Source organism: Motacilla alba, chromosome 17, assembly GCF_015832195.1.
Source record: "Motacilla alba alba isolate MOTALB_02 chromosome 17, Motacilla_alba_V1.0_pri, whole genome shotgun sequence".
Classification (NCBI taxonomy): Eukaryota; Metazoa; Chordata; class Aves; order Passeriformes; family Motacillidae; genus Motacilla; species Motacilla alba.
The window spans coordinates 6,439,510-6,464,073 of NC_052032.1; the positions used below are offsets into that span (position 1 = coordinate 6,439,510).

Here is a 24,564-nt window from a genome sequence, read left to right on the forward strand (position 1 = left end):
GTTCTGAGGCACTCTGTCCCTGTCACACCCCCCGGTGCTGTTCTGTAAACTCCGTCCCTGTCACATCCCTCTGGTGCTGTTCTGTGGCACTCTGTCCCTGTCACACCCCCCCGGTCCTGTTCTGAGGCACTCTGTCCCTGTCACACCCCCCCGGTCCTGTTCTGAGGCACTCTGTCCCTGTCACATCCCCCTGGTGCTGTCCTGGGGCACTCTGTCCCTGTCACACCCCCCTGGTGCTGTGACTCCGAGGATTCCGTGGAGGTTCCTGTGACTGTCGCTGTCTGGGCCGGAAGGGTCCCAGCAGGCTCTGTGTTGACACAGAGGTTTCCTCTGCAGCCCTTTAAGGGTTTTACTGCTGAGGATTTGGCAGCATCTGGTTTTAAGGCTCTGGACTTGTTGCTCTTCCCCGGCTTTGTGGCTGAATCCATCAGGATCCCTCCCTGCAAGGGGATGCTGGAGCAGCACTGAGGAGAGGGATGGGAGGGACGTGGCTCCAGCCATTGTCGCATGTGCTGAGGGCGTTAGTTGTGCCCAGGCCAAGTTTGGTAACAACCGAAGCTCCTTTAGGGATCCCTTTCTTGGAAAATGTGAGTTTTGAGCTCCTCCAGCCTCAGGCAGCTCCATCCCCTGCTCCCAGGCAGCCGTGGGGGTTTGCGACGGGGGAAGGGAGGAAAGAAGATCCCATCTGCAGAGCCGGGAGCGGGAGGCACGTTGAGAGCCGGAAGAAAAGGAGATGTAGCATCTCTAAATATACCTCCAGAGAATCAAGAGAGACATTGAAAGATGGGATAGTAAAAGCCACTTGGAAAGAGGGGAGAGGGGGGAAAAAATGGCTAGAGGAGGGCATAAAGGCTGCTGATGGGAATTGGGAGCGGGCATTACCGAGAAGACTTCCTTCTAATTCATCTTCCAAGCTCTGTGCCAAAACAGCATTTGGCATGGTTCACAGGGAGCAATTGTGTGATAATGAACCCTAAGGTGTCCCTTAATTGAAGACTGAGGATTACAGATTGTGCCAATAGTCGTAAATGGCGCAGGATTGTGGGAGGATGCATTTTCTTAAATGTATCTGTAAGTACAGATGAGTGAGTCTCCCCAGTGAAATGCCCCTACTATAAATTATGGAAATATCTCTTTCTGATGCAACCTTTTATTGAGGGGGTGGGGCAGCAGCACAAGAAATAGTTTGCAAGCCTTTGAAATTTGGCCTGTCATTAAGATGGTGCCTGCAAAGCTGGGGTTTCGTCAGCAGTCTGGTGTCCTGGAAGGATGAAGTGCTTGAAACGTTCCCAAGTTCACCGATTTGTTTTCCATTATTGCTGCCTGTTCTGGGCAGAGAGACCACGGATGTTTTGAGCCCGTGATGGGCTGGAGAGGGGCAGGGTTTGAGGCAGAGATGCCTCAGCACTTCATGAGGAGCTGGTGGCCCCTGGGTTCCTCCAAGCCCTCCTCCAGCCCCGCTGCTTTCCTGGTCTGTGTGCATCCAGGGTTCTCTGGGACTGGTCTGAGGGTCGCTCCCAGCCCCCTCACCTTCCCCTCTGGGGCTGCAGGCAGCTCCTCATGTCCTGGCTCCCGTGTGTGGTGCAGCCCAGAAGCTGCTGCGGGGCCTTCAAAGCCAAGTCTTGGTGTCCAGGAGAGGAACCAAATCTGCTCAGCTCTGGGCAAATTTAACCCCAGGTAATGTGGATTAAGCCCTGGCTGCACTGGGTTTAGGGGCAGGGAGGGTTTGTCTGTCCCTTTGACAGGAGCTGGAGCAGGAGCAGTTCCTGAGGGCAGGAGCTGGCGAGTGGGACACATTTGGGGCTTTGGGGTCCGTGAATAGTGATGGGGATGGTGCAGCCTGTTCCTCCTCACAGGGAGCCCAGCACGGGCCACGCCAGGACAGAATCCTGAGGGGCAGTGAGGTGATCCCATGAGGAGATCTCCAGTCTGGGAAAGGCTCAGCCTCCAGAGTGTGGCATTGGGGAAGAGCAGGACTGGAGTCAACGGCCCTGGCAGGCGGTGCCCAGCCCCTGTTCTTTGACAAAAATCCTCAATCCCTCTCCAGAGTCCTTGGCTCAGGCACACGATGGCTCTGCTCCCCCAGAATGAATCCATCTCACTCCTGCCCAGCAGCACAGCTCTGCTGGGCGTGTGTGGGTGTCTGGACCCTGTCCCACAGGACCCCCCAAGCTGGCAGCACCCACCCCGCTCTGCAGGCAGAGCCTGAATCCTGAGCAGACATTAACTGAGGTCCTTCTGCAAACCCTTTTGAGCAGTAGCCCTAAAAACCCTGTCACTAAAGCATCTCACTGAGTCCAGGATGACCCTGATGCTCTCCCGTGCTCTGTATTTGGTGAGCCTGAGCAGGGACAGCGCTTTTAGGAGTGGGAGACTTTGAGACAGACTAAAATAGTTTAATTTTGCATGATTTGAGAACAAACTACATTACGGCCACTGTGAGTTAGACTGAAATTACTGTTGAAAGATACGAGATGCGGGACCTTTTTTTCCTCCTTCTCCAAGTATTTAATATTTAATTGCATTAAAGGAACGCTGTATTTACAGTAATGGGCAGCCTGGCCAGAGTGAGAGCTCCTGGTGTTTAACGTGGAGCTTTCCAACAGGATGTGGATGTTCACCAGGTCCCTCCTGCACTGCTGCTTCTCCCCTACACCCACCTGGTTCCTCCCACTCTCAGGGGGATTTTCAGGGCTGTTGCTGTTTGCAGGGTGAGGAATTGGGATCTTGCAGTGTCAGTGTATCCTGTCACGCAGCACGTGGGTGTTTACTCCGTGCAGGGAGCTGTTCATCCTTCATTTGGCTGCTTTGGAGGTTTTTTCACTGGATTTGCTGTGGGTAGCAGCAGTGCAGGGTGCCCATGGCAGGCAGCGTTCCTCTGCTCTCCTAAGGCTGGGAAAGACACAAAAGAAACTTTCCAGAATTGTAATTGTGGAAATGAGCAGAAATGGGTGTTATGTGATGTGAAGATGAGTTGAAAGAGCCACAGCTCTTTGGGAGGAGGAGAGAGTGGCCCCCGGAGCCAAGGGCAGCGAGCCCCACCCGTGTCTGGGCGGCTCCTAAGAGGGTGCTGGGGATGGAGGAAGATGGCAGAGGGGAACCAGCCATCCCTGGGATGAAGGATTTGGGATAGAGGGTGCCAGACCTGCCCTGCCACCTCCCTCCAGGTCTGAGTCACCACGTATGAGGCAGGTGACCCAAAAGAGCATCTCTGGGGGTGATGTGGGGACAGGTACCAACAGCCCCCCAGATTATCTTCCTACCCTTATCACTTGAGGAAATCCTATTTCAAGGCCGCTCTAATGAAGCCTCTGATCTTCGCAGAGCCCGGCTTGCTCCCCTTTAATCCCGGCCGGGCCGGGGTGCAGGTGCCGCGGTCCCGGGGATTAGACGCTCCCTGCCCTTTGTGGGAGCCGTCACTCAGCGCGGCCTCCCCGTCCGGACCATTCGCCGGGGAATATTGAACTTTGCTGCCGTGCAGTCGTTACACGGGAGGCCGGAGCCGCTGCTCTGCTTGTTTTGGGGGGAACGGGGCTGGTGAAGGGCAGGAGCTGCCGGAGGACTCCTGAGCCCCGTGCCGGGGTCCCCCGTGTGCCGGGCAGCCCCGTCCCCGTCAGCCACCCCTGTCCTCCCCTCGCCCGTGCCAGGGCTCGTCCAGCCCCGCTGCCCAGCCCTGGAGCAGGGGAGCTGCGGCTGGTGCCGGGATGCTGCTCCTGCCGGCCTCAGCCGCCCTCTCCCGCCGCCGGCTCCTGCAATTCCCCCGGCGCAGCCGGCCCGGGGCTTTGGCTGCTGCCGGAGAGGCTGGGCCGGCGTGGTCCTGGCAGCAGTGCAGGGCAGGGGGGCAGAGGGGCTCACCACAGCCCCGTGCTGTCCCCTCGGGCACCTGTCCCGGCTGATGGCTCAGCGCTGTCCCCGCTCCGGGTCGCAGCTCGCAGCCGGATTGGAGCTGATGCTGCAGGAGGGATGGGATGTGGCACAGACTTCGGTGGGATGCGGGAGAGACGTCGGTGGGATGTGACTGTCCCGTCCTCAGATCGCTGCCAGGAGGGAGGAAAAGGCGCAGAGATTTTCTCAGCCCACATCCCCCCTCTGTCCCTCCGGCCACCCCGGGCCGCCGGCCCTGCTGCCGAGCCGCGGTGGTGGCCGAGGAGTCGCCACCGCGATTCGCCACAACCGTGTTCCCTTTCGAGGCCGCTTGAGCTCGGCCGCAGCCGGGAAGGTGATTTTCTTCCTCTTGCTCCTGCGTGCCGTGACGCCCTCGCCGAAACAATCCTGGAAATCATACTTAAAAGAAAGGAAGCGGGGAGAGAAAGGCGAGGAAGCGAGCGAGAGCGCAGGGGAGAGCACTCAGCATCTCTGCTCGGCTCCGCGGCCTCCCGCAGAGTGAAATGGAGGCAAATAATGCCCTCAAGCTCCTTCCCCGAGCGGCGCAATCAGCCCGCGGCTCCGGGGCTGCCGTGCCCTGGGCCGGAGCGTTTGCCGGGAGGGTCGCGGGTCGCCCCAAACCCGGAGCCGCTGGGCACGGCCGAGGACCGGGCCCGACCCCTCCCCACTGCCCCCAGCCCCCCGGAGGGCAGCAGGGACAGGGTAGCAGTGCGCGGGTTGGAGGGACACCAGGGGCCGTTCAGCTCCATCCAGGGATGCGGCACCTTGGGATGGCCGCTCCCTCTTTGCCCCTGGGGAGGCGGCAGCGCGTCCTCCTCGCCGCGCACCTGCATGTGCCCTGTGCTGGCACTGGCATGGGGGATGCCGGGAGCTGCTCCGAAGCCAGATGGGGACCCATGGGGACCCCTCCCCGGTGTCCCAGCCCAGCCACGGCCCCTCTGGCCCGTGAGGAAGCTCCCCAAGTGACGATGCAGGGGTGCTGCGTGGGGCGGGGGAAGGCACAGGTGGGAAGTCCCACCCCACGGAGGGAACATGCCAAGGATCCGCCGGCCCCCCTCAGCCCAGGCTCACCCTGGGCATCGCCTTGTCCTCGCCTTGTCCTCCTGCACTGCCTGCGCCGCTGGTGGGAGCGTTCCCGGGCGCAGGTAACATTTGGGCACATTCCCATAACCGAGTGTCGCCAACTGCTGCGGCGGCAGGGCCGGAGCCCCTCTCCAGTGCTGCTGTTTGCTTTGCAGCCTCCTTAGCCCCCATTGAGGCTTTTCAGCTCCAGCCCCTTCAGGGGGTTTAAGTAGGTAAAACCTGAGGAAGAGGCTATTTTCCTCCCTCCCTTTTGAGCCCTGCCTTGTGCCCAAAAGGCCCCCTTGTTTCACGCGTGCCAGTCACCTGGCTGGGCCCCCAGCCCCTTTCTCTCCCAGCCTTCCTTTTCTTTCTCCTTTCTCTCTTTTGACTTTTCCAGGAGCCCTCGCTCTCCAAACGAGCTTCAGATTGGATCCAGATTGAGGTCCCTTTGTCTTTCAAGGGTTGTACTAAGCTAATTAAATGTGATCCCAACAAATAAACGCAGATCTCCCCATTACATTCAGGCCTGCCTTTCAGGCAGCACCGGGCGGCCCCTCGCCCCCGCCCGCTCCGCGCAGGGTCCCCCTCATTGAGTCCCGGCCATTGAAAGCACTGCCAGGATTTCTTTTGTGCCGGGGGTCTCCGAGCCCTTTTTCCATCAGAAAAGACCCCCAAACAGCAGCTCGGCCTTTGTGAGTTTGCAAGCAAACGCCAAAGAAAAGCCCCCTGAATGCTTTAATAAATGACACATTTAGCAACTTCGGAGGCGCCTGGCTCCTGCGGCAGCCGCAGGGGTGCGATGATCCCTCCTGCCCCGACTCCCCCGGCTCCCGCAGGGGTGCGATGATCCCTCCTGCCCCCCTTTCCCTCCGGCTCCCGGGGCATTTGCAGCCCGTGGAGGCGCAGAGGTTGCGGCCGGAGCAGCTGACCGCCTCGGCTCCCAGCCCGGCTCTCCGCCGCCGCCCTTTCCCGGCGCTCGGGGGGCGCACGGAGCAGGTGATGGGGTCGGCCGGGCCGCCCTGCGCCGGCACCGGGCACCGGGGCAGCGGGCAGCGGGCAGGGCGCGGCGGGGCGGCCGGGGCCGGGGGGCTTTTGAACCCAGACCCCACGGTCCCTTCGCCTCGTATTAGCGCTGGCAAATCCAAAATCGTTTTTAATGACACATACCACCCCCTCCCACCGCACCCCGGATCGGGGGCTGCTCTGGACTTTTCTCAGCTCAACTAATATCTTTTTAATGACTTTGGGAGGGGGCAGAGCCCGGCTCTGCCCTAGAGCCTGGATTGCTCCAAACAGATGTTGGGGCAGAGGGAGGGGGATGCTCTTCCCTGCCAGGGACTTTCTTCTAAAGTTCAAACGAGAGGGGAGCTTTCAATCACCGCTAAAAATGTATTTCTCCCCATTGAACAATGAGCTCCTTTCTGCGCCCGAGGGGACTCGGCTGCGATCGCGTTTCTGCTGCCGAAGAGGAGAAACCTCCGGTTTTAGGGCAAGAAAAACTCAGCTTCGAAAAGGGGCTCTTCCCTGCGCCGGTTATTTTCGTAGCTCTGCATCCCTCCTGCGTTCTACCCTCTACGGGGAAAAAAAAATAAAAATAATACAAAATTGTACTAACGAAGCACTAATCCTCCTTCCGCGCCGCAGCCCATCCCCGCCGCACAGGAGCCGCCGCAGATCCTTGCAGCGAAGCCGGGCAGTGAATGCGAGGTTCGAGGAAAGAATCGCGGCTGCACCGGCCCGGGGCAGCGGCGGCTCCATCCCCTCATCCCGGCTCCATCGCCGGCGGCCCCACAAGAGTTAAATTTTAAAGCAAATCAAATTCCCATTGGCCACTGTATATTATCTCAGCAGTCTTCATTTGATACCTCTTTAATACAGAAAGGAGCTTTTCAAACCCCTTTTCTCTCTTTTCTCCCCGCCACTCTTTAAGAGCAATAAATGTTCAACTGCAATAACTATAAATCAATCTCCGCTCTGTTCAAATCCTATTCATGCGAAGGGCTGGAAGAGGGGAGAGAGCTCCCCCCTCCCCCCCGCCCCCCAAAAAGCAGCTGCTGGGCTCTAATCTCCTTTCTTGCACTGTCATTCACCCTCATTTTTCCTCCATCACCCCATCCCTGCAATCTTTTCTTGTTTTGCTTTTCTTTTCTCTCTTTGCTGCATTATGATCCCATGTCTCCCCTCATCAGACCCCAACCTTGTCCAGATCCTGACCATCCCCTTGTAGGCTGTGAAAGAAAAGAAGAGTCCATGGATGTCAAATTGGTCTCAAAAAGACCATGAAAGATTGATTTGCTCCACTTTTCTTCTGCCTGACATTATTTCTGAGGGTCCTGAATGGGAAACCAGAAAGTCTGGGACTGGAATAAAGATGTTCTCTCTGTAAGGGGGAGACGGGGGGGAAAAATGCCCATTTACTCCTGGCCCATCAACCCTGCAAAACAGAGCAAAAGAAAAGAGGACTGTGGCTATTCAGAGTCAGACCAATATGTACACCTCCCAACAATATGCCAATATACTGAGGGCTTCTCTATTAACACCCATGAATATTAAAGTGCTCACTAAACGCTCAGAAGGAACTTTGGGAATATACACATGAAAATACAAGCAGCATTGTGCGGGGCTCAGAACAATGGGGCGGCGATAATGGCCCTTCTCTATTAACAGCCATGAATATTAAACTTGTTTCCTCTTAAATGTTAAAAAGGAGGGATAGCTGCGATATTAAAAAAGAGAAATGAGTAGGGGGTGTGGGGGGGGGTGTGGGGGGGGGAAACACACAGCAAAGCACCTTCCTAGGACCGGGAAGAAGCTTTGGGAAACAGCTGAGGATATTTAAAACCACGCAGAAAATGGAAGAAATTTTTTTTTCCACCTTTTTCTACCGCTACCCCCCCGCACCGCCGAGCCCCCGCAGCCGGGAGCGGCGTTCAGCGCAGCCCGCACCGGAGCCGCAGGGGGTTCAAGAGCATCTATTATTTTTTTTTGTCCCGGGATAACTTGAAGGTTGAAGGGTTTTCCTGGGGAAACGGGAAAAAATAAATAAAAAAAGCAATCCGATGACTGGCTTGCCTCGGCGGCTGGAGGGAGCCGGTGTTGGGAACCTTTCCACCTGATGCGTTATGTTCAGCAAGGCTGAAATATTCTGACGGCTCCTGTAGCCAAAGTCCAGAAAAACAAAATAAACTTATTTTTTACGCTCATTAAACCCCAAACCAATCCTTGGCAGGTTGTTAAGATCCCCTTTCCAGGACAGCGCTGTCTCTCGCCGGGCGAAGACCCGAAAGCGAGCGCAGGTTTGGGTGGGTTCCTGACATCTGCGTTGCTTCTTGATTGGATTCATAGAAATTATTGCACATGGGTGGTAGCATCATTTCACCCAGGCCAGAAGACACCCAGCCAAGGCAGAGGCTGGGGGTTTGGGCTGTGCTTGGCTGCTGCTCCGGGCACGGTGAGACCCGCCGGCACTTCCCGGGACTCCGGGGTGCGGGAACCGGCCTTTGAGCGCCTGAGGACCTTGGGGGCCCAGCCTTCTTCCCGCAGCCCTTTACAGCCCCTCGTCCCCACGAAAATCAAAAGAACAAGGCTAAGGAGAGGGCTCTAAGCTCCGACACAGCAGGACTAGGTTTAAATCCGGGAAAGATTAACCCTTTGCTGAGCCGGCAAAGCTCGGGCCCCGAGGGGAGCGCTGGGTTTGGGGGCACCGCTCGGATGCCGCCTTGCTGGGGAGCAGAGGTGGCTGCGGAGCTCCTGGGCTCGCCAGGGCGGGGATGGCGCCGTGGCTGGCCCGGGAATGCCTTCGGGTGCGGGGACAGGGGCGATGCGGCGGCAGAGCCCCGGAGATACTGCAGCCTCCCGGGGTGCGGCCCTGGGGGACAGGGCAGGGCATGGTTGCGATTGCAGGGAGACGGGGGATCCACGAGCGGTCCCCAGTCCACACCTGGGCACAATTCCTGCGGGGATGTGGGATAGGGGACCGGCCGGGCTGGTGGCGGCAGCCGGGTGAGCCCTGCCTTGGGGTCAAGCGGGGATCAGCCCCGGGAGCGTGTCCCACCCTCCCCGTGCTTGGGGACCCTCTCCCGGAGTTTGGGGGAGCAGCGCCGGAGCCTGCCGGTGCTGCCGGTCCCGGCCGGTGAGGCCGGGGATGCGGGGAGCAACGGGGAGCCGAGCATGGTCGGAGCCAGCTGCGGGGGCTCAGCCCGTTCCCCCGGGGCTGCGAGGGCCAAACGCCGCAGAGCACCGGGAGCTGTCGGGCTCGGGGCCGCCGATTTCGTTGTGATGCTCAATGGCCCCAAAGCGCAGCGTTTCAGTCCCACAACGAGCGCGGGAGCCAGGTGGGGAGCGGGACCGTGCCCGAGGGTGCGCCCCGTCCGTGGGACACCGGCGGGGACATTCCTGCCCGTTTCGCTGCCGTTCTGCCGTGCCCGGGGGCAGGTGCCCGGGTTTGGGATTGCCCGGGCCGGGAGGTGCGGGGGGCGAGCCGGTGCGTGCGTGTGTATCGGTGTGCGTGTATGTGCGTGTATCCTGTGTGTGTGTTTGTGTGTTTGTGTGCGTGTGTGTGTGTGTGTGTGTGCTCGCCGTGTCCCTCCCTCCCTCCAGCCACCCCACCCCCGGGAGGGGAGGGAAGGAGGAGATGGGAGGGGGGGGCTCCGACGGCTCGCCTCGCTCCGGCAGCCTCAGTCTCTCCGCCAACGTCAGGGAGGTCATTAATAACCAATTAGGAGGGTCAATGAAGCTCATATATAGCCGGGCGGGAGCCGCCGAGCCGAACGGAGCCCAGCCCGCCGCCCACCGCCCGCCGCGCCCGGCCCCGTCGCGCTCGGCCCCGCCGCCTCGCCCCCATGATGGGCTCGGTGCTGCCCGCCGAGGCCCTGGTCCTCAAGCCTGGGCTGAAGCCGCAGGGGCTCTCGCTGGCCGAGGTGATCACCTCCGACATCCTGCACAGCTTCCTCTACGGCCGCTGGAGAAACGTCCTGGGCGAGCAGCTCTTCGAGGAGAAGAGCAGCCCCAAGACAGCCTTCACGGCCGAAGTCCTGGCTCAGTCCTTCTCCGGAGGTGAGTGACCCCCCCCGCACCCTCCCCGATCCCCCCGGTTTCCCCCATCGGCCCCGGGCCGGCTCCCGGAGTCCGGCGGCGGGATGCGGTCCCGGCGCCCCCGCTCTCCCCAGGCGTGGGACTGGGGGAAAAGGGCTTTAAATTCATTTGGTTAACTTGGGCTTGACCTGAGAAAGTTCCCACTTAAACCGCGGGCTGGGGGGGCCGGGGCCGTCCCGCATTCAGCAGCCCGGGACAATATCTTTTCTCTCGCCCCGGCATCGCCGGGGCGTCCCAGCTCCCTTTTCCCCCTCTCGGATTTCTGTTCCTCTCTTAATTTACCATGAAGGCTAATTCCATTTCCATTCACGATATGTCAACCATCTCATCTCCCCATTTTGTAAGAGGAATTCCTGGGCCCTTTTAAACAAGCCCTCGCGCCATTCAGGCACAATGTACCGCTACAGCATTCCTAAAGGACTAATGAATTTAGAATTAGCAATTTCTTTCTAGTTGAGTTTAATGAATGCAGATCACTTTAACAGCATGACAAATTGCTGGATGGGCCGAAATAGACACCATTTAACCTCCTTTCCCAGCCCCGCTCTCTCGCCCAGCCCGGGATGCTTTTCCCAGGTACCTCCTCAATGCCCCGGGGGAACCTTGTACCGCTTTGTGGGAGCCCGGTTGGGCGTTTAAAAGGCTCAGCCCCGGGGTCTGGGCTGGGGCCGGGGTGGGGCGGGGTCCCCGCCGCCCCCGATCTCCCCCCTCTCCCTCACCCCTGTCCCTTTCTGAGCTGGTCTCCCCCCTCGCAGAGGTGCAGAAGCTCTCCAGCCTGGTGCTGCCGTCGGAAGTGATAATCGCTCAGAGCTCCATCCCCGGGGAAGGGCTCGGCATCTTCTCCAAGACTTGGATCAAAGCTGGCACCGAGATGGGGCCGTTCACGGGCAGGGTCATCTCCCCCGAACATGTGGACCTGTGCAAGAACAACAACCTCATGTGGGAGGTAACGACCCCCCCCGAACCCCGAGCCCCGGCTGGTCTGGGGAGAAGCAGGGACGGCATGCTGGGGCTCGGTCCGGAGCTTGGGCACCATCGAGCACCATCCTTGTGCCTCAGTTTCCCCATTCATGCAAATATCTGGGCAGGTGGGTTTAGGAACCCCTTGCAGGAGAAGGATGAGGTTTCCCCAGCCCTCGGGGTGCAGCCAGCCCACAGAGGATCACACCCTGCCCTGCCCTGCCCTGCCAATCCTGTCCTGGTGGAACACCCGACTGGTTGCTGCCGGCACTGGCCACAGTGGACAAAAACAGCTCTGCCCGGTCGCTTGCCCCCTGCTTTGCCCCAGCCCTGGTGAGGATAATCCTGAAAGAAACCATGGAGTCTGGGGGGACCTGAGATGCCAGGACATTGTGCACTAATGCACAGCATAGGGAGGATTTCCCCATTTTTTTTGACTCAGACTTGCACTTCTTAATTATTGTTAATTATTATTGTAATTTTATGCCTAACAGAAACTTGCCTCATCTTTTTTTGGCACCCTGCTAAGCATCTTTCCAGGCCTGGCACGCACCTTCCCCCTCCACCCAGGGATTCTCCCGCTCCCATGGCAGCTGCAGGATGCTGAACAGCCCCTTCCTCTAGGGCTGAGCTGCTGGTGGGGCTTGACGAGAAGGAAGGTTGAGGAAGGGAGCTGGGTTATCCAGGGACACTGGGGCTGGCAGGACCAGCCATGCCGGGGAGAGCAGGGCACATTCCTCAGCCCCACCGCAGCCCAGCACCACGAGCAGGAAGGGTTCAGCATTTCCCGGCTGCTGTCAGGATCTCAGCCCCGAGGCTGTGCTGGCTTTGAGCTCGTCCCCGTCCAGGGGCTTTATCCCAGAGGTGGAGGGGCTCAGCTCACTGCGGCAGCATCGCTACCAAGCGCCCTCTGCCCTCGCAGGTCTTCAACGAGGACGGCACAGTGCGGTACTTCATCGACGCCAGCCAGGAGGATCACCGCAGCTGGATGACCTACATCAAATGCGCGCGGAACGAGCAGGAGCAGAACCTCGAGGTGGTCCAGATCGGGAACAGCATCTTCTACAAGGCCATTGAGGTAAGTGGGGCTGGAGGGCAGCCGGGCATCTGCAAGAGAAGAGTAGGGTGGTGGGATCCCCCACCCTACAGACTCTCCCTCCCTTGTTCTTTGGATTGTTGGGGGGGTGTCTGTGGAAGGATACGGCAGCTTTTCCATCCTTGGCACTCAGATCCAGCAGCAGAGGTAGAAGCCACAGGGAAGGGCCATTGCATGGGCTTCAGGGAGTAGTAAAGGTCCCTCCTCCTCTCTGCCCTCTTTCTGTGGGCTCATGGAGTGATGTGTGTTGAAGAGGGGGAGAGTAGATCCTTGTTTGGGGTGTAAAGCATGGAAAGAGCTGCAATTCTGGCTCATATGGAGCTTTGGGCAAGGACAGGGCTTGGATGCTCTATTGAAAAAGTGGGATTTTGTGCAGAACCTGCTTCTTTATGGCGGGGTAAAGTTTGGGGGGTTCTGTGAAGCCCAGGTGCTGAGCACAGGCTGTGCCTGACTCTGCACTGCTTTGCCTGGGCATCACTCTGGCTGTGCAGGGAGCTTTAGCCACAGGGAGGGCAGGGAGTGGTGCAGTCCTGCCCTGGGCTTTACACTGTGGAGAAGGGGCTCTTCCTGCCCCCTCATCCCTGTGCTCCTGCATGAAGTGCTGGTCTGTGCAGGGGTGGCACAGGAGCAGGGGCAGGGTCCCAGGGGTGGCACAGGCTGCCGTGCAGTGGGGCGATGGCTGAAGGGTGCCCACAGCTCCCTACAGGAGACTCTGGGATGGAGGGGGGTGTCTGGCTCCCCAGCATTATCGGTGTCATGTGCATGCAAATCACACAGTGCCAGAGCAGGGTGATGGTGGGGACCAGCCCTGCTTATGGGCAGTGTCCCCATAACCCCACGCTATTGCAGCAGAGAAAGGTGGTGGCTTGGGGAGATGGCCTTGTGCAGCAGCTTTGGCTTCAAGAGTCACAGGAGGGGACACGTCCCAGTCCATCCCAGACCGACACTGCGTGATTGTGCCACTCCAGGATCGGGCTCAGAGTGTCACTGGGGAGGGTTTGCAGCTGGGACAGGGTCTCAGTTGGGAATGACCATGAGTGCCTGCTGGCTCCGTGGGCACAGACAGCGCTCCAGATCTGTCCAGGCTCCTGCACTGGCTCACGGAAGAGCACAAACCCAAATGCTCCATGGCACAGGACCACAGCAGGGCTTGCTGCCGCAGGGTGGCAAAGGAGAATGGGTGGGTAGGAAGAGGATCAGATATTCTATCCTGCTGAGAGTCCCATGCGCCCTTTGGACTCTGCTGCCTTTCCCAAGAGCTCCAAGCACTTCCCTGCTGTTCTCACGCTGGACAACAGGCTTCAGGTGTTTCTAGTTTTAAGACCTGATACTCCTGTGGGCAGCTGTGCCTGTTGTGACAGCACCTTAAGTAATTTTTACTACCGCTCTTACATTATGCAAATAAGTAAAATAATTTCAGGTAGCCGTGGTGTAATTAGGAACACAGCTGTGGTTTTTACACCTTGTGCAGTCACAGAAGAGAGAGTGGGTGAGCGAATATTTGGGTATAGCCATGATCCAGCTGTGGGCTTGCTCCTGGGGCTGAAGCAGTGAGCAGTGGAGCAGGATGAGTTTAATTCCCTTGGCACAAGCAGTGAATTTGAGATGCTGAGAGTGCTGAACCCCAAGTGATGTGTGGGACAAGGTGGGCGTGAAGGGTCCCTGCTGTCACACTGCTGTTCCCCAAGCTCAGCAGGACACACACAGATCCGAACTTAAGCGCTGCCCTGCTCAGCACCAGAGGTGACCATGCATAGCCACTGTCACCCTCCATCCTCTACTAGCCCTGGTGGCTTCTCAACCAGGGAGTCCATCTCTTTGGGTGCCTTTCTCACCTACATGCCAAAAAACCAGATTGATTTGGTGCTTTTTTTTCCTATTTGTCTTAGATATTTTCATGCATTTTGCCCGTTCCTGCCCTTATTTGCTGATTTGTTTTTCCCATCCTCTTTCTCAGCAATACCAGGTTGGTGCTGCTGGAAAACAAAAGAAAGGCAGAACGTTTTGGCCTTTGATCTGAAGGCCACAAGATTCCTGGGGGGCAATTTGAATTTGCTTTGTGGTGTATGCACATGGGTGTTTATCTGCTGCTGGTACGGCTTCAGCAGCTTCAGCAGAAAAAAACACACACCCATGTATGCACCCATGCAGATTGTTTTATCCTTTCAGCAATATTTTATTTGCTTGTAATAAAAATGGCTAATTTTCTCTTAAGAGTAAATAACACCAAGAAACAGTGTCATCAATTTGGGATGCAAAAGGATATCGGCTTCCTCTGAATTCCAAATTCCTCCTCTGCAGCCCAGTGAGGTCTTTATGCAGAGGGGTGAAGATATGAAGTCAAATTCCTATTTATTTCAGATGCTTTAAATTCAACATATTTTCAATGTTGAGGTGATTGAACTTAGCATCTGTGTTTCATGTGGATGCTGTTTTACTTGGATCTAACATGCTCAGTGTACAGAAAACCATCCTCCAAAACGCAGGACGTTCTTATTTCTAAATTAGGTTTGTAACAGCAGGGACTGCTAGGGAAAATATGTATTTTTTATGAAGTGATGTTGTTATCAGTGTTGTCTGAACTGGTCTGAGAGGATCCACCTTCCCAGCCACGGCTGCTGCACGAGGGGAGCTGTGAGCGGTGTTTCCTGGCCGCTCGCCCCGGCCATGCGGGAACACGACAGGAACAGCAGGGACAGGAGAAGTGCCACCACTGCAGGGAAACGGGAGCGTGCGTGATGCAAAACCCCTGCCCTGCTCCTGTGGCTGTCCTTGGGCTGTTGCAGACACGGCAGCTTTGGCAGGGGATATAAGCAGCGTTTCACACCTGAGCCATGGTCTCTGACAGCAGCCCCGAGCTCTCCTCTGCTCTGCGGGCTGATGAGCCCTTCGCTGGCAGATCTGCATTTCCACCTTCTAAAATCAGCCCCGGCAGGGGTGGGTGAGAGATGCTGTCTGTGCTCTACAGCTGGAGGGTGCTGATGGCTCTGTCCAAAGAGAAAATGCTCTGCTGGAGCCCTGAGCTGGGGCTCTGTGTCCCAGCTCCCTGCTTTGGTCTCTGTCACTCGTGCTGGTTGTGGCCCCACAAATGGTTTATTTCTCCCTGTCTCTGTGTTCCGCCTTGTCCTGGTCTCCCCGAGCTGCTGGGACCTCTGGGTCCTGCACTCCAGAGACTCCTGATCTGTCCCTGTGCTCTGTAGCTGCATATTTGCCCCTAAATATGTTTGTATCCCAGCTTGGGGGAGAGCCTGGAATGGATTTGTGCTGGTGCTGAGCTGTGCCATCACCTCCAGTGCTGCATCCCGGGCTGCTCCGTGCCTGCCTGTGGGTGTTGGGGACTGCTGGAAGGTCCCAGATGGCAGCAGGGTCTCACAGAAATGGGGCACAGCCAGGGCAGGTCCGAGTGGATCAGAGCAGAGATGGATGTTCATCGCCCCGCCCAACAACCCTTTCTTTATCTCCCTTTCTAGATGATTCCTCCAGACCAAGAGCTGCTGGTCTGGTACGGGAACTCCCACAACACCTTCCTGGGCATCCCAGGTGTGCCAGGGCTGGAAGAGGAGCAGAAGAAGAACAAACACGGTAGGTAACATCAGAAAGAGCCAAGGGTGCAGCATCCATGCCTGCTCACCCTGTGCCCAGCTCTGAGGCCATGGGACGGGCACAAGGCAGGGACATCCCAGGGGTATGTCAGATATCCCAGTTCTCTGTGGACAAGCACAGGGACTATGAAATGATCCGTACAGCTTGAGCAGACCCTCAGTAACTCAGGGTGATGCCTGCAGGCCAGTTTACCCACAGTTGTTGCTGGTGGGTGTTGGCAGTCGCTGCCTGACCCAGCCAGGTAGGGAGGAGCAGCGCAGGGTGTGAGTGCAAGGCAGCCCCAACAGCCCATGAAACACCAAGTGGATGCAGCCTCTACATCTCCACTCTGCATTTAAGGGATCTTCATCACCAGCACAGAAGGGCTTTCTCTCCTTGGGCTTTTGCTCTCCGCTTGTCTTAGTGGCTCCCTGAGGTGCTTCTCTATGGCACAGCAGAGCTCAGACTGTGTTTGTAGACAATTCCGTGCTCCCTGACTCTGCTCCCCACCCTGAGAGAGCCATGTCTGAGCCCAGCAGAGTGAGGGGAGAAGCTGGGATTGTGGCAGGAGCTGGACAGTGTGGTTGGGGGTTCCTGAGAGTTCCTGCACCCATCTCCTCCAGCTCTGCTTCAGCCCGGAGAGGGGAAAATTGGTTTTGTGCCCATTCATAAGGCATTCATTCAGCTCAGCTTGAATGTTCCCCTTACCTAAATCTGGCTGAGCCCATTCCCAGCACTGGCTGCATCCCAAAATCCTAAGAGCCAGCCTGGATGCCAGTCTGCCGAGGATAGGTGACCTCAGCAGCAGGGAGACAGCGAGAGGGTGCTGGGGGCTTTCCAGGGCACCCAGCACCCCAGGGACTCGGGGTGGGGTGAGCTGCTGTGCTGTAGGGCAGCGCCTGACGATCTCCTGTCGTCCCCAGAGGATTTCCACGCAGTGGAGACGGGGGCCAGCACGACGGGGCGCATGCGCTGCGTCATCTGCCACCGCGGCTTCAACTCCCGCAGCAACCTGCGCTCCCACATGCGCATCCACACCCTGGACAAGCCCTTCGTGTGCCGCTTCTGCAACCGCCGCTTCAGCCAGTCCTCCACGCTCCGCAACCACGTCCGCTTGCACACGGGCGAGCGGCCCTACAAGTGCCAGGTTTGCCAAAGTGCCTACTCCCAGCTCGCGGGGCTGCGGGCGCACCAGAAAAGCGCCCGCCACCGGCCCCCCAACGCCTCCCTGCAGGCCCACTCGCCCGCCCTGCCCGTGCCCCACCCTGCCTCCCTGGCCCATCACATCCCCACCATGGTGCTGTGAAGCCCCGGTACGGCAGCAGGATTTGGGACAGCAAAGACTGATGCTGAGACATGCAATGAACTGGGGGGGTGGCCCTTGGCTGAGCTGCTTTGTATCTTGGAGAGTGTTGGGTTGTTTTTGGGCATTGCTGACTGCGGGGGGTTGGCAGGAGGGGAGCCCCCAGCTCTGCAGCTGAGTTGTGCGGGATCATCCCCAGGAAATGTGGCACAGGGTGGGCTGGCGTTCCCTGGGGTTGGCAGGGGATGTCCTGTGTGGGTTTGCCAGCGCATTGGGGGAGGACTGGGAGAACTGAAAAGCCAGGCCTGGAGGAGGCACGCTTGAGTTTTACAGATAATTTGGTAGAAAGAAAAATTCCTCTTATCCGTCCTTTTCTGCTCGAGCAGACACGTGCCCCACTGAAAGGTTGGCACAGCCCTGATGCGACCACCCCAGTCACACCTGTTTGCTCCGGGAGTGGCTTTGGTCCTGGTGGCTCCTTCCAAGGGACACCTTTCCCTGCTTGGGAGCCCCGAGTTAGTGAACATTTGCATTTTCCTGCACCTGAGGCCCCTCTGCCCGCCCTGCTCCAGCCAGAGCCCCGTACTGGGGTGTGTCACTGCTCCAAGCCATGCTGTGGGCAGAGGGGACACCGTGCCAGCTGGGAATGCCCATCCACGGGCAGGTTTTGCGGGGAGCCTGAGCTCTGCCAGGCTGTGCCTGTTCCAGCCCTGGCAGCTCTTCTCCCCATCCCTTTCCCAGCTCTGAAGGAACATTTTGGTTGGAACTGCTACTGCCCTCTGGGGACAGAGAAAACCTGTCCCCGGGCCAGCTCTGTCCCCAAGGACAACTCTAAGCGCCCTCTGGAGTCCCCACACTGCGGAGGAGAGCTGTGTATCATAAATCTTAAAAAAGGTATTCTAATATTAATTATAAGTCTAAGATGTATAAAGTTCTCACAAACCGTGTTTCACTTCCAGAAGGAAATAAACAAAAACAAAACAAAAGGAAAAAAAAAACCCAAACAACTGTCACTTTAACTTTGTAAATATTTATGTAAACATTATTTACAAGACTTTGATATTATATATTATTTGATTGTATATGTACACAGTGTAAATACATTTGTATCTCTCTTGTATTCTAAATAAAAATGACTTGAAACATTTATCATTTAGAAGAGGGATTGCATGGAGAGCTTTATTTTATGTGTTCATTTTTATGTGTGGGTATTGGGATGAGTGAAGGGCTTAACTACCACAACAATCTGTGGGTGAGGAGATGTGGTGTCATCTGTTGGACCAAGAAGTGCATCTGGGAGGGGAAAAAATCCCAGTTTTTGGCAAAAGAAATCCTTTTTCAGGTCTGGAAGCTGGGGTAAGGGCTGGCTCACTCTGGAGCGGGTGGTATCTACTGATCCCATCCTGCCAGTCCCTATTCTTGTGAACTTGTACAGACTCTCTTTGAAGCCACAGCTACTGACATCTTTGATACATTCCATGAATTAGTGCCCATATTTCGGCTGTGATGGGACACAGGTGCAAGCCCTGCTGGAAGGAAGCGACATATTTGCTGACGGTCATCGCGGGCTGCTTTCCCCGCGACATTTCTCCGCAGCCCGGAGACCCTAACCGGTGCTTGCACGGATAAAGCTTTTCCACGAACGTATCGGTTCGTGCTGGCACAGCTCGGCCGAGGGGAAGGGCTCAGTGCCGAGCCCCGCGGGGATGTTTGAGCCCAGCGTGAGCACCGGCGAGCTGAGGAGGGCAGAGGACTGCCCTCAGGGGGACACCTTGTGTGAGGGGCGCCCGAACGGGGGGTGCGGCTCCCGCCTCGACCCGCAGCACTGCAGCCCGGCCGGGGCTGTGGGGCCCGGTGAGCCCCGGGGGAGGGTTCCCGGCTTTCTCTCCGGTTTGCCGGGCGGCTTCTGAGGGAGCGGGTCACTGCCGGGGGCTGCCCGCACTAAAGATGGCCGCGGTCCCCCTCGGGCTCCAGCGGAGCGAAGCCCGAGAGGCCCTCCGCTGCCAGGAACAAACATGGCTGCCCAGTCACCGCCCCCGCCGCCCTCACTCAAGATGGCGCCGCCCGCGCCCTCAGGCGCGCCCTCGCCAGCAGCCATCATGGCGGGCGGAAGGCGCGTGCGGCGGCGGGGCCAAGATGGCGGCGGTCACCATGAGGCTGCCGGTGGTTCGTGCCCCCCTGGATTCCAGCGCGCTCCGGGGCGGCGAGAAGCACCTGGTGGCACCGGGGGACACGATCACCACGGACACGGGATACATGAGGTGCGGGCAGCGGCGGAGGGGAGGCGGCGGCGGCGGCGGGGGGGTGGCGCGGCTTCGGGCCGTCCTTAGGTAGCCGCTGTCTCTCCGCAGGGGCCACGGTACTTATGTGGAGGACGACAAGCTGATCGCCTCGGTGGCCGGCGTGGTGGAGAGGGTGAACAAGCTGGTGTGCGTCAGGGCGCTGAAGGCCAGGTGAGCGCGGGCGCGGCGGGAGCGGGCCGGCCGCGGGGCCTGGCTCGGCGGGGTGAGGTGAGTGACCGCCGCTCTCTGTGCCAGGTACAACGGCGAGATCGGCGACATCGTGGTCGGCAGGATTACGGAGGTAAAGCCCCGTGTTTGCCGCGGTGCCGAGGAGGAGGGTGCTGGTGGCTCAGTCCGACTCTAAACGTTTCCCGGCATCCTAAAACACTGACACACATCAGTGTCCCTGCGTAGGGTACTGGGAACGTGTGGATTTTAACCGGGATGGGGCTGGAAGAAGCCAGCAGAGCTGTCCCCTCCTGCAGCTTGGTGAGCTGCAGCTCCCATTCAGTTATTGAGTGTGTACCGATAAGTCTGGGTTGTTTTTTCCCCCCTTAGGTTCAGCAGAAGCGATGGAAAGTGGAAACAAATTCCAGGCTGGATTCAGTCCTGTTGCTGTCGTCTATAAATTTACCTGGTGGGGAGCTGGTGAGTGTAGCTGGTTGTGTTTTGCCTGGCATCCTAAAGTCCCCCATAAAGAGCTACTGATGGATATTTTCTCATTCTGGGCTACATGCAACTTTTCTTGTGGTGTTTCAGAGAAGGAAATCGGCCGAAGATGAGCTTGCAATGAGAGACTACCTGCAGGAAGGGGATCTCATCAGTGTATCCTTCTGATGCTCCCATTGACAGAAGAGCCAAGGGAGTGGGAAGAACTGGGAGAGCTTGGCTGGCCTGGCTGGGGGTGAGAGCTATGCTGGGGTGGCACTGGGCAGCCTTGGGGACCCTGTTTCCTTAAGTGGCACTGACAGGCAGAGGTCCAGTCTATATTTTCTGATGGGGCTGTATCACTGCACACCCGGAGCCTGAAGTACGGGAAGGTGAGTTATGCCAAATCCCTTAGTCCTGGGATAATTCTGCACCAGCTGATTTGTATAAGGCCTTTCGGAGGCTTTTTTAAGAAAAGAGCTCTGGAGTAGAGCAGAATGTTGTTACAACCCATTCCTGCAGGAGACGAAGATTCTCAGCTCTTCCATGGGACCACCAAGCAGAGTTTCCCCAAAGCAGAGGAGGTGTCCTTGAGTTGCCCTTTGATCCACTGCTCTCCCTGTCTGCAGTTTCAGCCTGCTAGTTCTGATTCCCCCACTTAAATCCTGGGGAGAGATCTCCTCACTCCTCTTCTGCTGGCTGTTGCCCCTGTGACTTGTTCTTCTCCCCAGGGCTCTATTTTAGGCTTTACACAGTTGGCATTTATCTCTGGTTTTGTGCATTGAAATAAGCCAAGGGGCCATTGGAGCATAGGCTGCAGTTTGGGATTACCAGACCAAGGGTATTAGCACTTAAAAGATGAAAGGGAAGTGTGATTATTGCACAAAGGGTGAAGGACAGTGATTGGATTACGAGGGAAAGTGTTCTGCTAAATTGGGCCTCTGACTCCTCATTTTTCTGCAGGGATGGTTGATGTGTAGTTACGAACAAGATATTATTAACATTTGTGCTAAGCACTTAGAGTATTCTTCATCTTCAAAGGGCTGCACAGGCATTAGCTAATCCTCCCAGCACTCCCAGAGGCAGGCAGGTTTCACATTCACTGTTTCAGAGGAAAAGGTGTTAAAGCAGAGTTGTTCCTAGGCCAGGAATGGAGTGAGTGTGTATCAGTGGCTTGGTGTTACCTGTGGTGGCTCATGATGTCTCACGCTGAGCCTCGTGGTCTGCTCTCCAGCTTGCCCAGGGTGTGCTGGTTCAGGTCTCTCCGTCCCTTGTGAAACGCCAGAAGACTCATTTCCATGACCTGCCCTGTGGTGCATCCGTGATCCTTGGCAACAATGGCTTCATCTGGATCTACCCAACTCCGGAGCAGAAGGATGACGAGGCTGGAGGCTACACTGCCAACTTGGAGGTGAGTGTCCAGGGAATGTGAGCCGCCTTCTGCCAGTGATGGCTTTTAGTCTGATCAGAGGCACCTGAGTAACCTGAGACTTTCAGGGTCCTGTGTTAGGTTCATAGCAAGGCTTTTTTCCTTGCATTATTTCCCAGTGTATCCATCCCTTTTCCTTTGTCCTTCCTCAGCCAGTTCCCTTGTCTGACCGGGAGGTGATCTCACGGCTCCGAAACTGCATCGTGGCTCTGGTCACTCACAAGATTATGCTCTTTGACACCAGCATCCTGTATTGCTATGAAGCATCCCTTCCTCATCAGGTACGGGAACCAGTAGTGTTTGTTCCACACTGAGGGGAGGGAACAGAAAGGCTGCATCAGTTGCTGCTGAAGTCAGAGTTTCCTTTCAGTTTACCAAGGCATTCTGTAGTAAGTGACAGCATGAACTCTCCTCTTCTGCACAACGTAAGTTGCCTTGCACAATTTCAGGGATAGATTGAAGGGTTCTGCCTCTGGCAAAATCTAACTATTCCTAAAGAGAGATCAGTCCCTTTTTGATAGATGTTGTATATCCCTCACTGGGATTAAGGATCCTTTAATTCCTGTGAAAACAATGTTAAATTTGGCATTGTATGAAGGTACAGTGCTTTTTATGAAGCAATGAAAAAGTAAATGTCATGTCCTCAAGAGAGCAGGCTCATGTCTGTATCCACATCCTGCACTGCTGGAAGACTGCCTCCATTTGACCTCTTGCTGTACAGCTCTTCACTGTGATTCCTGCCAGCACAATCATGGGCAATTCTCTTCCCCTAAGTAAATGAGATCTGAATTCTGCTTTCATTCCCAATCAAGTGTTCTTTTGCAGTATAACTGTGCTTAAGTTATCTCTGCCCTTCCCAAATACAGTGTGTGTCCTTCAGGGAAGATGAGGAGGGTTAGTAGCCTCTCCTTTGATTTCCTCTGGTCTCTGTAAGGTTCCAAACTGGCCAAGTTAATTGTGCCTTGGACCCTCTGCCATAGGTCTTTTTTCACCACAACCCTCTAAACTCCCTTGCTGGTTGCTGCTGTGTGTCAGGGACCTTTGCCTCCCCACAGAGTGCAGAAGTAGTTGTTGATTCCTGGTGCTCATATTGCTCTTCTTTCCACTGCAGATCAAGGACATTCTCAAGCCAGAGGTGACAGAGGAGATCGTTCTGGAAGCTCGTCAGAGGTTGCTGGATTCGGAGGGATAGGATAGGGCACGTGGCCAGAAGCAGTCATTTGAAATCCCAGCATGGCAGCTTTGATTCTCAGTATTACATGGGTTTTTTTCAGTGTTCTAGTTCCCAACATTCATTCTACACTTCAGAAACCACCGAAATTCCTCACTCCTAGGATGTCTCCTGTGTCCTTTTAGTACAAAGTAATACTTAAGTACAATAGCCTTTTAGTGCAATGGCCTGAAAAATTGATATCTGACCTTTATAAAGATCAGATGCAACTGGGACCTGTCTCCTAGCACCTGTTGCTGTGTCTAGTGCCCCAGAGCTTTGTGCAGAATGGCAGAGAAGAAGGGATTTGTTTTGTGATGTTTCTCTCTCCCCAGAAGATGATTTGGATTTTAATTTACTTGTGATACAGATCTGCCAGTCTGTCCCCTGACTGAGAGCCCTCATTTTTAAGAATGTAAACCCAGGCACATGTGTTTAGAGAACAGGAGTATCCACAGCCTTGCTAACCACAGTTTGGGTCTGGCTGTTCATGACTTGAATGTCTCAGGGGTATGAGGTGGGATGTGGCTGTTGCTGTCCATAGGAGCCAGGAGCTCTGGACAAGCAGTGTCCTGGTTTGTGTATATCCTGCTGGGTTGTTTTTTTTTTTATGCCTGAGAGGTGAGCTCCTCTTCTGAGGAGTCACCAATATGGTTTTGTACTAAGTATTTTACATTTCAATAAATTTTTTGAAACAAATCAGTCCTTCAGCAGCATGTGCATTGGCTTGTTTTGAGCCTAGCTTGACAGCTGTGGTTGGCTCAAATTTCCTTGTGCTAGGACACTTGGAATGGTTACACTCTGCCTTATCTCCCCTTCAGCTGCTGCCCTTCATCCCAGCAGGATTTGACCTTCCTCTTCAGCCCTTACAGGGTTCCTCTGTAAGGATAGCCCGGTGTTCACAGTGGCTTTCCAAGCAATGCTTCCCTGCAGGATCCCTTGGAGAGGTGAGTCAGGCAGAGGTGACTGGGGGATGACAGGGAGCCCAGTATGGCACTGGTGAAGATCTTCAGGTCGTGGTTAGAGGTGGATATGTTGAGCTAAGCATTGGCAGGCAGGCAGTCACGTTCTCTGTGAAGAATGTGATGCTTTCCCTGGAGAATCCTCTCAGCTCCAGGTGCTGTAATAGAGCTGGTTTATTCTATATGTATTCTATCTATTTGTATTGCAAATAAATCCTTGCACCACAGCACTGTAATTCATAAAAAGGATGATAAAACATCTGCCTCAATTGTCCCTGAATCCAATTGCACATTGCAAATTCGCACTCTTGCCTCAGGCACACGGGAAAATTCTTTCCTCGGTGTTTTCCTGGGAACTAGAAATTCCCTTCGTTGCTGTCCCTGCAGCTCGGGCTGCTTTCCCTGTGGTCCCGAGCAGGCACTAGATGGCACCTTTGGATCGCGTTTGTGGCACTTCCCTTCGCCAGCAGCTCCGCCTCGCCGCCCTGCCAAACAGCAGGGCCTGGGCGGCTGCCACCAGCGCTGCTGCCCAAATCCTAAAGCACAATGGGGCTAAGGACAAGCAAGGACATGGCTAATCCGTTCTGCTGCTGCACAACTGCCCGTGCTGCCTCTGAAAATGGTACTGAACTTGTTGGGGGTATCACCAGAATGCTCCACACAAGACCTGGGAATTGTTGGGTTTGAGTTTTAAGAGGATTTCCTAGTAAGTGTTGCAACAATCACGTCCTCAAGATGACTGGGGAAATTTGAAAACCAAGGTTTGATGGTGACACTTTCAGGTCTCCATGAGGCTGCTGATGATAGCCACGTACCACACACCACCATGCACAAGACTGGTTCAAAAAGGCTAAAAAGCTTTAGCAGTCTGCATCTTTCACTTAGAAAAGTACTTTTTTTTCCCCCTCCTTACCCAATGCTGTAGTTTAGCAGCTGTTTATCTTATTACCACAGGGGGAGATGCAGGGATTTTTGCTAAAAACAAGATCTGGACTGCTTCAGCCCTGAGCTTTCTGATTTCTCCTGCTTGCTGCAGGATTCCTGATATTTT

General features: G+C 56.1%; 2 protein-coding genes across 2 annotated transcripts; both read left to right on the forward strand.

Moving 5' to 3' along the window:
• The first annotated feature begins 9,744 nt into the window (after positions 1-9,744).
• PRDM12 (PR/SET domain 12) lies at positions 9,745-17,932 on the forward strand. The gene is made up of 5 exons (XM_038156423.1): positions 9,745-10,002; positions 10,797-10,987; positions 11,924-12,079; positions 15,568-15,679; positions 16,603-17,932. Exons 1-5 carry the CDS (start codon positions 9,789-9,791, stop codon positions 16,983-16,985), a joined length of 1,056 nt encoding a protein of 351 aa, XP_038012351.1. The 5' UTR covers positions 9,745-9,788; the 3' UTR covers positions 16,986-17,932.
• Positions 17,933-19,077: 1,145 nt separating this feature from the next.
• Positions 19,078-23,250, forward strand: EXOSC2 (exosome component 2). Its single transcript, XM_038156664.1, has 9 exons — positions 19,078-19,243; positions 19,334-19,435; positions 19,520-19,565; positions 19,823-19,912; positions 20,024-20,089; positions 20,236-20,304; positions 21,147-21,323; positions 21,494-21,622; positions 22,453-23,250. Exons 1-9 carry the CDS (start codon positions 19,119-19,121, stop codon positions 22,531-22,533), a joined length of 885 nt encoding a protein of 294 aa, XP_038012592.1. The 5' UTR covers positions 19,078-19,118; the 3' UTR covers positions 22,534-23,250.
• The last annotated feature ends 1,314 nt before the right edge of the window (positions 23,251-24,564 follow it).

Excerpts from the sequence above, each read along its gene's own strand:
- PRDM12 (XM_038156423.1), top strand. The coding sequence starts at position 9,789 with ATGATGGGCTCGGTGCTGCCCGCCGAGGCCCTGGTCCTCAAGCCTGGG. Across the intron at positions 12,080-15,567 it reads TCTTCTACAAGGCCATTGAG|ATGATTCCTCCAGACCAAGA; the intron begins GTAAGTGGGGCT and ends CTCCCTTTCTAG. Across the intron at positions 15,680-16,602 it reads GCAGAAGAAGAACAAACACG|AGGATTTCCACGCAGTGGAG; the intron begins GTAGGTAACATC and ends TGTCGTCCCCAG.
- EXOSC2 (XM_038156664.1), top strand. The coding sequence starts at position 19,119 with ATGGCGGCGGTCACCATGAGGCTGCCGGTGGTTCGTGCCCCCCTGGAT. Across the intron at positions 19,436-19,519 it reads GTCAGGGCGCTGAAGGCCAG|GTACAACGGCGAGATCGGCG; the intron begins GTGAGCGCGGGC and ends TCTCTGTGCCAG. Across the intron at positions 21,324-21,493 it reads GCTACACTGCCAACTTGGAG|CCAGTTCCCTTGTCTGACCG; the intron begins GTGAGTGTCCAG and ends GTCCTTCCTCAG.